Source organism: Kogia breviceps, chromosome 12 (genome assembly GCF_026419965.1).
Source record: "Kogia breviceps isolate mKogBre1 chromosome 12, mKogBre1 haplotype 1, whole genome shotgun sequence".
Classification (NCBI taxonomy): domain Eukaryota; kingdom Metazoa; phylum Chordata; class Mammalia; order Artiodactyla; family Physeteridae; genus Kogia; species Kogia breviceps.
This window is the reverse complement of record NC_081321.1, coordinates 34,296,685-34,310,636: the sequence shown is the minus strand read 5'-3', so window position 1 is coordinate 34,310,636 and position 13,952 is coordinate 34,296,685. Positions and strand designations below refer to the sequence as shown.

The following is a 13,952-nucleotide window of genomic DNA, read 5'->3' as shown; positions in this document are numbered from 1 at the left end:
CATTTCTAAGTAGTAACACCAATGATAAATGCTTTAGTGCTTTCTTTATGATTCTGGTATTTCCCATTTTGTTGAAATACAAACGTGAAATTTTTCAGGTTTAGCAGAATTAGGTACCCTGTGTGATCCTTTACGGAGCTGCTCTATTAGTGAAGAAAATGGACTCAGTGCTGCCTTTACCATAGCACACGAGCTTGGGCATGTGTAAGTACCTTCTGTCACCTCAGTAACGTGCCTTCTATAATACCATTGCACAAATGTCTAAAATTCCATCTTCAATTGAGTAATTAACACCTTTATATCTTTATAAAGTATTAGTAGTGTAATTTTCACCCCTGAAATTCTAACTGTGGCTCTTTTGTGATCTATGTTAGGTCAGACAGGCTGCACAGATCAACAGACTAAGCAAAGAACTAGAGCTTGGGAATTCTTTTATTTCATTTACTGTATTGGATTACATGACAAGCACTTCTGGCCTCTATCCCTTGTTATCCTATACATGACCAGGTACTGTGCTCTACCATCTTATGGGAGGGCCTGCAGGGGCCCCTGGTTCTGGGGAACTCCCCCAAATATTTGTAGTACCAATTCATTTCTTGCTTTTATAGCTCAGAGCCCCAGCAGAAGATGTGGCCTGTGGGAATTTCTTAATTACTAAAAGATTTTTTAAAAAATTTCCTCCCAGTTCCATAGTTTTTGGTTTTTCTGTTTTTTTTTTTTTAATTTGAGATTCTCCTATCTGTTCCTACATTATTAAAAATTCTACTGGGGTTTTATGCTCTAAGAATGTGGAGGCCATGATTTCCCATGATACCCTTGGAGCTCCCAGAGAAAATCAGAAACTCCTCTGAAACTCATCCCCTGAAAAATGATCCCAAATGTACCCCCAGTACTCCTTTGATTTCTTGGTTATCTGCTAATAAGGAATTGAGGCTAGAGTTGCCTCTCTTGACTACATTTTATTTTCCTGGTCATGGCTTAATATCATTAGAGTATTCAGCTGGAATAATTTCAAGTGGAGATCATTTTTATTAAACTAGTGCCTCTTCAGTTCCCTTTAGCATGGTTATATCTCATGACCATCCACAAGATGCACACTCAGATTTTTATATTGTTTGTTGAAGTGGGGGCAGATCAGGAACCTGCCTGAGGTACATCATGCATTGCAACATCTGGAAAGCACTGATTTCTGGTTACTACTGGTGCTAACTAGGAGAAGAGGAGTGTTCTTGCAGGGGGTACCATCTTAGACATTTATTTTCTTCCTGAGGAACTCTTTAGATGTCTTTAGAATATAGGTAAGTAGTTTAATTAAAATACTGATTTAAGTACAAATTTCGACAGGCAAGGATCTGAATCAAGTAGTTTCTTCTAAATATGAGTTTTTACTGGGGTCCTCAAAAGAATGTGTAGGATTTGTTGCTGACCAGTTAATCATTTAATATCATTGCTTTTGTTGTGAAGATTTGGTTGCCCTTTAGGAATATTTTTATTATTCCATTTCAATCAAATCATCACTTATTGGTTATAAACCAGAAAGAGCACTTAGGCTGTTTCATATGAAATAGATGGGAAATATAGAGTGATATGAAATTAAAGAAGTGTTTTTTGTGGGTTTTTTTTTTTTTTTGATACTGTAACGATAGTCAATAGTCTGGAATTTAGTGTAGTAGAGCCTTCACCTAATCTTTTCACACACATCTCCTAGGGTATGTGTGTTGGAAACTACAGTTATTTTTATGTTAATGCTAAGTCCATATTGTGATTAAGTGAGCCAGAATCCAAATATTTTGATTGTTTAAATTCGAATACTAAGTCAACAGACTGTGCTACTTACCAAAGTTATAATCTACTGTTTCTTAGACATCATGTTCTTCTAAACATGAAGGTAACCCTAGCATTACAATACTTTATGGAGAGTTCAAGAGTACAAATCCTGATGTAATCAGATTTATCTGCATTTTAGATTATACTTTAAATATAAGAGATCTGTTTCTAATGTTGTATACATATTTTAGTATTCTTTTTTAAGTGTTTATTTTTATTTTTAGATTTAATGTTCCACACGATGATAGTTTTAAATGTAAGGAAACTGGAATTAAGCATCAGTATCATGTAATGGCTCCGACTTTAAATTACCACACAAGTCCTTGGACCTGGTCAAAATGTAGTCAGAAATATATCACTGAATTCCTAGAGTAAGTGATTTTATGTTACTTTAGTTAAATAATTGAACATTTATTAGATTATGAAATTTGAAACTTGTATGTTCTTTTAGAGTGGTTCAATCTCTGTTGAGTTTTTTATTGTTTAAGCTTACTTTCACTGTACAAATGGATGTTTAAAAACAAGAAAAGAATTTTATTATTTCATTCTTAACTAATATTTTTGGTGTACAGGGAGGCAGTTCAGATCGAGCTATCATTTTCTTTTTTATTTGGGCTCTCTGTTATGGGAAAAACTTCTTTTAGGGGGAGACTTAATGGGAATCAAAGCTTCCTTGTGTGTGTTTGAATTTTTTCAGAAGCTACTAGGTAATAGTTTAAGAGGAGTTTAGCTCAAGTTTGAGGTGCCCTTGAAGGGCAGAGAATAGCTAAAGTCAAACTATGAATATTACAAATAGTTCTCTGAAGGGATATGGAATCTCTAGGTTTACCGGTTCTTTGGAGGCTCTTCCCAGCTCAAGACAGGAGGCAGATCCAGATTGTTCTTGCCTTGCCTCTTCAATTCCTACTAGGTTTCTTTGCTTCCCAACTTCTTATCCAAATGGTGTTTCTATCCTACTTACTGAAACTTGTTCAAAAGGCAAGGCCAAGCTCTTATAAACACAATACTGTTTGATTTTTTTCTACTACATATTCTAATCACCAATTTGTGCAGTTTTAGTTACCTATCTTTACAAGAACTACAGGAATAAATGAAACCATGTTTTGGAATATATGTGTATAAATATATCCCTTAATTATAATCAGCAGTGACTATTTATCCTTATATGGGAACTTGATTTGAAAGCACAATACACAGTTGCTGATCTATACATGATTGCATATAGCTTTGTTCAATTGCTGACTGAGGTATTGATTAAAAATACCAGTGGGTGTGCTTATTTTTGGAAGGGGGTAATATGATTCTAGCCAATGGGTATTTAAAAAATTACATGTTCATTTTTGGGACAAAATTTAATATACCCTCTAGCCGTAAAAAATCCCCCCCAAGATATTTCTTCTAATTATTTCAATTGAATAAATTGCTGCTTTAAACCCAATTAGAATGGCTGCACATTTTCACAAAGTTTTCTGCAGACTACCCATTTTGTGACAAACTAGGAATAGCAAATACACATTTTCACCACTATCTACCACTTTTCTAACTCCTTAAAGATGTTATATCATATACTTCAATAGCAGTTTGCAAGGTAGACACTACCACTCTCATTTTACAGACTTAGGCTCAGGGAGACTAAATAACTTGTTCACACCATGCATTCTGGGAAGTGATGAGACCCAAATGCAAACTCCCGAAGCTGACATTATTGACTCTGCTTTACATTCTTTTCCTAAAAAATCTCTTTGAGATGGAGACCACATAACACTTTTGGAAATTCCTTTGTTTTGTTGTCACTTAGAACTATCAATATACTTTCTCAGATGATCTGAAAACTTTACTTTTTACATTTTGACAATTTGGACATTAGATATAGGGCATTGCTATTGGATAGGAAAGCAGACCAAAAGTGTAGTGTGATCAAAATAGGAATGTATGTTTCAAACATGATATTGTGTTGAATTTTTGTTTATTTGTTATTCTTTTTAAAAAATGTTTACCTTTAAGGCAGTTGTGGGGATCAAATGAGAACAAACATGTAAAATGTCCTTTATAAACTGAGGTTTTCATACTGACTTTCATGTGAATTGGTTTTTAAATTATGAAAAAATACTGATAGTCTCTTTGAAAGTGCAGAACTATAGAAAATGTGATAAAGAATCTTATACTGAAATGCATCCATATGTATTTACAATACTTTGTTTTCTGTCATTGTTACAGTACTGGTCATGGGGAATGCCTCCTTGACAAACCAAATGGAAGAATATATGATCTGTCTTCACAACTTCCTGGATCAGTGTATGACGTAAACAAGCAATGTGAACTCATGTTTGGTCCTGGATCACAAGTGTGTCCCTATTTGGTAAGAAAAATTATGTCCTTTTGTTTGAAAACTACCATAAAGTTGTAGTTTGACTACATTTTGAAGTGTACATTTATTCTCTTGGACAGTGTGTTGAATATATCTTAAAAATTTTTAAGTATTAGAAAAATTTAGTGTTTGTCAGGAAGAGACTTAAAAAAGTATCCCCAGTCAGAAAACAGAGTCACAGAGAGCTTACTGAAAATTAAAAGCATTCAAATAGTTATTTTCAAATGATGTTGTTTTGTGGGTGGGAGAAGAAAATATAAGTGTTTTGATAATGAATTGTATTAAAGGCCCCAGGAATCTCAGAGACTACATTTTAATTTATATAGATTTGAATCCAAAGGAATCAAATTTGGGTCTTGTTGTTTAGTTTTCATTAAACTATTACTCTATAATTTATTTTGAGGATTTTTCATAGGTTAGATGCTTGAAATTTCCACCAAAATAGCTGAGTTAACATTTTTACTGAATCTATAACCAAGATTTTACCTTATTTTGAGGGTAAGCTAAATTTAGGATTTAGATTGGATAAACGTCACTACTTTGGTGAATCTCCATGCCTTACTTTTCCAAGCAGAATACTCATTCCATTTTCTTCATTCCTGTATACAACTTTGCCAAATTGCTTACTATACTACTAGATTGTGAGGATCATCGGACCAGAAATCCAGCCTTATTTATTCATTTAAATTTCCCCAGGGTGCAGTTCAGGCTCTGCCACATAATAGGCACCAGAAAATAAATGCTTACTGCATGTTGAATGAATGAATAAATGAATGTGTGAATGAATGAAGGAATGTATGAATAAATGAATGAGTGCAAGTTACTGAACAGTCAGCACAGGGACATACAAAGCATGTTCTGTACAGTGAATATTATTCCTAAAATCTTAAATTTATAATTACAAATTTTATAAGTTTTTAAACATCTACTTTGGAGGAGGGAAGATTTACCTTAATTTTTTGTTAGAAAAGATACATTTCTTTCCTACCTGACTTAGGTACTGAATGAACTTTGAATTTAAATTCAGAAACAAAAAGGGATTATCTTGGGTATAGCTCCTGTGAGCCTCTGTGAATTTTCGTATCTTGTGAAAGCTTCAGAACTCTTGTTCAAAAGTTGAAAGTATGCATTATATTTACAAAATAGGAAACCAGTATACATTATACAATATTTCTATGCACATTATTCATACATTCCACTGTTGGATCAAAAGGGACTTTTGGAAACTCCTTGTGAATAACATTTAACAACAAAAAGTCCTTTAGAAAAATGTCTTGCAAAGAGAGAAAAATGTCTCACATAATTTTGAATACTTCTACTCCAAGACATCTCTTCCATTGTTCAGTGTTTGATGATAATACTAAAGTTTTAAAAAATGAAATGTTGCCATTTTATGTGTTTAGAGGAAAATTGATGACTAGGACTGACTTAGCAAAGTTTTTTTACTGATTATTTCCCGCTCTGACCATGAAACCTGGAAGTACCTAGGATCAGCTTATAAACCAATGCAGGATACTGAATTGATTCCGTGGTTACAGTGTTATTTTTCACTCTTGCTTGCCTGCCTTTTCTTACTCTGCAGAAACAATGCAGGCGTCTCTGGTGCACGAGTGCAGAAGGAGTTCACAAGGGCTGTCGCACTCAACACATGCCACTGGCAGATGGGACAAACTGTGGTCCTGGGATGGTAGGTTTTCTCGAAGGGTGAGTCTTGTATCAAGAGATTATCCAAGGATGAGATTGCTCTGCGTTTCAGCATTTTTCCTTTTTGCTGTCAACTTTTGTTCTGCTAGTTGAATTAATGTTTTTGCCATATTGTTTGATGTAGTATGTTGTCAAGTGAATTAAAATTTTAGCTTTACCCTTTTCTTCAAGATCTAGCAGATGGATATTATAGTTACATAATAACATGGATATTTAGTTATCTAAGCATATTATAGTCTTGTTATTAAAAATGAGTCTAGCCATAGATATTACAGCAAATCCCCCAAATTCAAGGATGTTACCATTGTATACATTTTATCCTAAAAATTCAGATAAGTATAATTGAAAGTTTTAAGTGGCTTCTTCAGATCTTTATTGGTGTTAATGTTTAAAATACATTGTACTGCAAGATAAACTGCTTACCATACTACATCTTTGCCATTCTAGCATCAGTCATGAACTTTTCTAAATCTGCCAGCATGATGTCAAGTGATAGGGTTCACCAAGATAATGAAATGTGGTATATTACATTTATTGATTTGCAGATATTGAATGATTGAATCCTTGAGATAAATCCCACTTGATCATGGTGTATGATCCTTTTAATGTATTGTTGAACTCAGTTTGCTAATATTTTGTTGAAGATTTTTGCATCTATGTTCATCAGTGATACCGGTCTGTAATTTTCTATATTTTCTTTTTCTTCCTGGGATTTAGTCTTGAGAGATTGTATATTTCTAAGAATTTGTCCATTTCTTCTAGATTGTCCATTTTATTGGCATATAATCATTTATAGTGTTTTCTTAGGATCCCTTGTGTTTCTGTCGTATCAGTTGTAACCTCTCCTTTTACATTTCTGATTTTATTGATTTTAGCCCTTTCTCTTTTATTTCTTGATGGGTCTGAATAAATCAATTTTGTTTATCTTTTCAAAGAACCAGCTCTTAGTTTCATTGTTCTTTTCTATTATTTTTTGTAACTATTTTATTAATTTCTTCTCTGGCCTTTATGATTTCTTTCCTTCTACTAACATTGAGTTTTGTTTGTTCTTTTTACCCTAGTTCCTTTAGGTATAAGGTTAAGTTATTTACTTGAGATTTTTCTTGTTTCCTGAGGTAGGCTTGTGTCACTACAAACATTCCCCTTAGAACTGCATTTGCTACGTTCCATAGATTTTGGATTGCTGTGTTTTTATTTTCATTTGTCTCCAGGTATTTTTTATTTCTTCAGTGACCCATTGGTTGTTCAGTAGCATGTTGTTTAGCCTCCACATGTTTATGTATTTTACAATATTTTTCTTGTAGTTGATTTCAGGTCTCATAGGATTGTGGTCAGAAAAGATGCTTGATATGATTTCAGTCGTCTTGGTCTTGTTGGTTGCCAGGGTCTGCCTTGTGTGGAGGCTGCTGGCCACTTGTGGGTATGGCTGGGTCCTGGTGCGGCTGGCTGCATGGTTAGGAGAGGCTTGGTCCTAGTGCTAGCTCACTGGTGGGGGCGGGGGGCTGGATCCCAGGACAGCTGGCTGTGGGGCCATGGTGCTTCCCAGGGATGGTGTCCGTGGGGTCCAGGGAGTCCAGGCACTGGTACCTTCCCATTAGTGGGTGAATCTGGTCCCAGGGCTAGTGGTGACCCATGGTGGGTGGAGCTGGGCTCTGGGGTCTCTAACTGTGGGACCTGGGGGTCCTAGAGCTGGTCAGTTTGCTGGTAGGTGGGCTAAGGTCCAGTAAGTCCCAGGGCTAGTGCTGGTCCACTGGTGTGCTGAATCTTGTCCAGGACCATGGCTGCAGGGCCCTGTTTGTCCCAGAGTCCATGTAGGCCAGCAGGTGGCAGGGCCAGGGCCCAGGGGGTACCAAGGCTGATTCCTGCAACCTGGTGGGTGGAGCTTTGTCTGATGGCTGGTTGCAAGTCTCTGGGGATCTAGAGGCTGGGCGTTCCAGGACTGGTGCCAGCAGGCTGGTGAGTGGGGCCAGATCCTGATGCTAATAAGCTAGCAGGAGGATTAAAAATGGTGCTTGCCAGTACCAGTGTCCTTGTGGAAGGATGAGTTCCCTAAAATGTCTTCTGCCAGAGTCTGTGTTTCCAGGGTGAGTCCCAGTTGCTTTCTTCCTCTCTGGGAGGCTCTTCAAGATCAGCAAGTGGGTCTGACCCAGGCTTCTTTCAAATTCCTGCTTCTTCCCTGAGTCTTGGAGCATATGAGATTTTTTTGTGTGCCTTTCTAAGAGTGCAGTCTCTGTTTCCTACAGCCCTCTGGCTCTCCTGCAAGTAAGCCTTGCTGGCCTTCAAAGCCAGACATTGTGGGGCTCGTCTGCCCAGTGCAGGACTCCCAGTCTGGGGAGCCTGATGTGGGTTTTGGACCTCTGGGTCCTTGGGGAGAACCCCTGCAATAGTAATTATCCTCTCGATTGTGGGTTGCCTACCCAGGGGTGTGGGTCTTAATGATACTGTGTTCTCTGCTACCCATCTCGTTGCGGTTCCTTCCTCACATCTGTAGTTATAGATCTTTTCTGCTAGCCTTCAGGTCATTCTCATTGATAGTTGCTCTGTAAATAGTTGCAATTTTTGTGTGCCTATGGGAGGAGGTGAGCTCAGGGTCTACCGTCTTTGCCCTAATTCCTGTGTGTTCTTGATTTTAAGTAAATGAAACTATACAGTATACTTTGTCTTGGCAAGGAGCGAGTGGGTCAAGCTTCTTTTTCTCAACATAATGTTTTGGAGTTTCATTCAAATTGTTGTGGGCATCAGTACTTTATTCCTTTATGTTGCAGTGTAATTCAGCTGCACCATAATTTGTTTACCATTTTCCTGTTGATGGATATTTGGGTCATTACCAGTTTTTGGCTTTTATGAATAAAGCTGCTGTGAGCATCCTTGTATAAGTCTTCTTGTAGACATATGTTTGCATTTATCTTGAGTAAATACCTAGAGTAGAATTTCTGGGTCATAGGGTAGGTGTGTGTTTAACTTCATAAGAAAGTACCAAACAATTTTCCAAAATATGTGAACCATTTTAGACTTACCAAACAATGTAAATATGAAAGTTTGAGTGGCTTTGAATTCCTTGCCAATTTTTGATAGTATTAGCCGTAACAAAATTTTAGCCATTCTAGATGGGTGCAAAATAGAATTTCATTGTGATTTTAACTTGCCTTATCGTGATTATTATCAATTTTGAGCATCTTTTCACTTACTTATTAGCCACTTAAATATTCCCCCAGTGATATGGTATGGAGGGCATGGGTTTGCTGGAATTCAGGTAAATATGATGAAATACTGAAACCTACTGTAAAGCCCATGTAGATTAAAGGTAGAGGTGGCATTTGGGATAAAATGTGGATCATGATAGGTATAAATTCCCTTTTAAAAAGAATATATTAAAAACAGTGAGCCCCTATGCATTAGCCATTTTCAGTATTAAATGGACCTGTTATAAAAGGAAAATTTAAACAAATATCCTATAATTTGGCCTTAACACTCTCCTCTAGTTCCTTTATCTTGTGACTATCTTACGAGTGAGATGTCTGTTAAATGCTTTTGGTAGTAAATCTATTTGCATGAAGACATGCTGAACCCATCTGATGATAAGTTAATTTTACTACATGGTGAATAGTATAACAATCTTTTTCATGCTTTGATCTCTCAGAAATACATAAATAAATAAGGAACATGCAAGGAACCTTTAAATGTTTCTGGAAGATGCCCACAAAATTTATATGCACATAGTATATTCTATTCTGAGAGCTTGTTTTTGTTCACTTTTATAACGGCTTTCTCATATTGAATGATTTGTTCTAATGGAGGGCACAGAGCATTTTTTTCTGCTAATAGTCTTGGTTATAGGATTAATTCATTCAACAAAAATGTATCAAGGACCTACTACATGTCAGATACTATTCTAGACACTCAGCATACATCAATGAACAAAAGAGAAAAGAACCTTGTCCCCCCTGGAGCTTGTATTCTAGTGAAGACTGGAGTATTACGAACAATATAATAGTACCATGAATGAGAGAAATAGAGCAGAAAAAAGATTGAAGTTGTGTGGTAGGAGAGGGCAGATTGCATTTTAAACTATGGTGGTCAAGGTCGATCTTATGGGAAGTTGCCTAATGAGCTGTTTTAAAGGAAGTGAGGGAGTTAGCTTTGAGGACATCCCAGGGGAGTGAGCTCCAGGAAAAGGGAATGGCCAAACTCCTAAGTCTGGAGTACTGCTGGAGTATTCAAGGAAGAGCAAGGAAGACATTTTGGCTGGAGTGGAGTGAAGAGAGAGAGAGAGATGTATGGGAAGTTACTGGAAGAACTTGCAGGCCATTGTGAGAATGTTGTATTACTCAAAGTGAGATAATTGAAGGATTTGAGCAGAGGAGTCACCTAATTTGACTTAATTTTTAAACTAAGTTAAAAAATGATCATGACCATTCTGACAATTGTTGAAGCTAAACTGTAAGGGCCAAGAGTAGAAACGGAGGAGATGTACTCAGGGAGCTGTTGAAATAATGGAGATGAGAGATGCTGGTGGCTCAAACCAGGTGATGGTTAAAAGTCAACTTTGTGTATGGTTATGAAGGAACTAGAGCATTTGCTAATGTGTTAGATATGGAATGTTAGAGGAAGAAGAGATAAGAAGACTAGGTTTTTAGCTGATCAACTGAGTCAACTCAGCAGATTTTGAGGGGCCAAGGCAAGAGTTCAGTGTTGGTGCGCTATAGTTGAAGTGGCTATTAGACATTCAAATGAAGATGAGGAAGCAGCTGTCTATAGAGTCTAGAATTCAGGAGAGAGATCTGGACTGAGAATGACTGTTGATAAAGAAGAATAAAGGACTACAATCTGAGCCCGGGGACATTAAGAGGTCAAAAAGAAGAAGAAATAGCAAAAGAAACTGCAAAAGAGACATCATTAAAGACAAAAGAAAACCAAGAGTGTGCCAAACCCTGGAAACCAAGAGAAGAAAAAATGTATCAAAGAAGAAGAATGATCAGCTGTGTCACATACTGTGTCACATAAATCAGTGAAGGCAGAGACTGAGAACTGGCCGTTCATCATGGTGTCCTGGAGGCCACTGGTGATGTACACATGAGCAGGTTCATGGATAGTGGAATGATGATAGACAGAGAGAGTTAGACAACAAACGTAGACAACTCTTTCAAGGAAAAACAGGTCAATAACTGGTGAAGAAAATGAGATCTAAGAAAAGTTCGTTGTTGTTGTTAAAGTGGGAGAAACAAGAGTATGTTTGGAAGTTAAAGAGCATGAGTGGAGTGCTTCTCAAACTATCTCTCATAAAGGACCGGTCTTCTGTTTTAAACAGTTCTGGTCATTTATAAACATACTCTTGCACAAAATGATAAAAATGAATGAAAAAAGACATTCAAAGTGTAAGCCAGTTCTTTCTGTGGAAAACAAAATGGTAGTTCTTCAAAAAGATTAAAAATAGATGACCCAACACAAACACTTCTGGGTATATATCCAAAAGAATTGAAAACACGGTCTCTGAGAGATAGTCACACACCCGTATTCAGAGTTGCATTATTCACAATAACCAAGAGATGGGAGCAACACAAGTGTCCATCAGCGGATGAATGGATAACGAAAATGTGACATATACCTACAATGCAGTATTATTCAGTCTTCAAAGGAAGGAAGTTCTGACACATGCTACAACATGGATTAACCTTGAGGACATTATGCTAAGTGAAATAAGCCCATCCTAGAGAGACAATTACTGTGTGATTTCAATTATATGAGATATACAGAGCAGTTACATTCATAGAAACAGAGTAGAATGGTGGTTGCCAGGGACTGGGAGGAGGGGAGGATGGGGAGTTACTGTTTAATGGGTCCAGAGTTTCAGTTTGGAGTAGAGTTCTGTTTAAAGATGGCGATGGTTGCACAACAATGTGAATGTTCTTTATCCCACTGAACTGTACACTTGAAAATGGTTGAGAGTAAATTTTGTTATGTGTATTTTACCACAGTTACAAATGGAACAAATATAAGCTAATTTTAAAATTATTAACTTTAATAAACAAAATTACTCTGTCAAAATCTTCTGAAAGTTTCTGAACGCTTACTCTTAACTTCTGTATACCTCTTCTCCCTACTGACAGTGACTAGTTCAAAGACTGGCATCCGTGCATGGACCGTGTTTTGATTAGCTTTCATGTAGTAGTGACTGGAGCAGTGATGATGTAGGAGAGATGGGAGAATTGCTGGAGTGGTGTTTGGAGTAGCGAGAAGAGATGAGATGAGGTGCACAGTGGAGGGATTGACTTTGGATTTTTCATGTATACTAATTGGCAGGAAGGTTGAGTACTGGGTACAGATGCTTTGGGGTGGGTAGAAGGGATGGTGGGAGATTTGGGGCAGATTCTTTTGTACATTTCTACTTTCTTGATGAAAGCAAGGAATGAAGTGGTCTTTGAGACTTTGAATGAGATAGAGCAGGAAGTTAGCTTAAGGCATGGGGAGTGATAGATATCTTTGCATAAAAAATAGGAGCATGGACAAATACTATATTAACAAATATTTGTTTGCTTCTTTTTCAAGAATGTTTTTCATTATACTATTTAAGTTTTCCCCATATGTGTAGGTCTTCCGTCTCCAGTGAGACTCTAGATCTCATAGGCAAGGTAAACTTCCTATTCATTTTTACATTCTGTCGATCTTTTTACAGTTACTCAATAGATACTCAGGAAATATTCACAAAGTGGTGTCATCTGTAATCTCATTTCTGAATTGATAACATTTTGCTTAAAATTGTATACCTTTCTTTCTACTGATCTTTGTGCTATTGTTATTATTACTACGATGTCCTAATTAGATAATGCATGAATCATTTCTTTTTGTTTTATTTTTATAGCATTGCCACCATGGGCTATGTGTAAACAAAGAAATGGACACACGTCCTGTAGATGGCGATTGGGGACCATGGGGACCTTACAGTTCTTGTTCAAGAACATGTGGAGGTGGAATCAAAAGCACAACCAGGCTCTGTAATCGGCCCGAGTATGTCTTTTTTATGTCACTGTAAATTAAGATTATCTCAAGGCACCAGAAAGTAAACATCAATTTCATTCACTTCTAAAACTGGAGGTCAGTCTGTAAGTTTCTGAGATTCAGAAAACTTCTGGAGTACTTTAAGCCATGTTACTTTATATCTTGGTAGATTCAGACCTTAAACAAAAAAGTAAATTAAAATAGTCTTGAGAATTTGAATCAAGACCAAGCCATTTTCTTTCTTTTTTGATTTGGTGTAAATTTGAGAAATAGTTGTCAATAATGATGGTAATATAATGGCATTTTTACTTTTACTGTGCTTCTATTGAAAGATCCTAGCCCCTTTCGACTATGTTTTGGCTTTCCTGGATAAAATATGGAGTTTTGTTACCGTATTTTTACTGTTTGGTATAATCTGTCATGTCATATTTTCTTTCTCTTCTTTTCATGTTATAGATGCTTCAGTGTCTTTAGTTTGAATAAGAACTGAAGCATAGGTCCTGCTCACCAAACTATTTAAAAGAACTTAGGGATTCCATAAAAATTTAAAAATAATGTTTCTGTTATTATATGTTATATATATGAAGACTTTTTAATGCAGAAATGTGACATACTTTGAATAAAATCCGACTTAGTTTATTTGAATTTTTGAAAAGCTAAATTATGCTGAAAGTTTTCATATTAAAAGAAAAACACTGACAAAAGAGTTTTTATGTTCCAGCATAAGATGATATAGAGATAGATGGCTATAGATTGATACCATGAAGCTCTTTGAACTGAGTGATGAGTAGGATATACACGACAGAGAGGCATATATACTTCTTTTAAAATTTAACACGTTATCACCTTCCTTTCTGATGATCTTTGGTTCACTCTATGTGTCCCCCCCACCTCCAAAATGAAGAAACCCTTTTTTGAGGTTTTAAAACAAATCCCCATCATTAGTTAGCTCCTTATTAGTTAATCTACTCATGAATAAGTCATCATTTCTGCCCTCCAGGCCACAGTGTCCATGTTAAAATGTATTTTCTACAGTTCATTAAACACAGAATTGCTT

The 13,952-nt window shown here is 36.5% G+C and overlaps 1 protein-coding gene across 2 annotated transcripts in view; it reads left to right on the top strand.

Annotated features, from left to right (window-relative positions):
• ADAMTS20 (ADAM metallopeptidase with thrombospondin type 1 motif 20) overlaps positions 1–13,952 on the top strand; it is a 188,237-nt gene that overhangs the window by 74,644 nt on the left and 99,641 nt on the right. Inside the window, exons 1-6 of one of the 2 annotated variants that reach the window (XM_067009100.1) lie at positions 139–204; positions 375–507; positions 2,052–2,198; positions 4,045–4,186; positions 5,778–5,882; positions 12,759–12,904. In XM_067009100.1, coding sequence (XP_066865201.1) covers positions 201–204; positions 375–507; positions 2,052–2,198; positions 4,045–4,186; positions 5,778–5,882; positions 12,759–12,904 — 677 coding nt within the window. In that variant the 5' untranslated portion in view covers positions 139–200. Of the gene's footprint in view, positions 1–98; positions 205–374; positions 508–2,051; positions 2,199–4,044; positions 4,187–5,777; positions 5,883–12,758; positions 12,905–13,952 lie in introns of those variants that run through there. The other variant, XM_059080523.2, reaches the window with a different exon arrangement.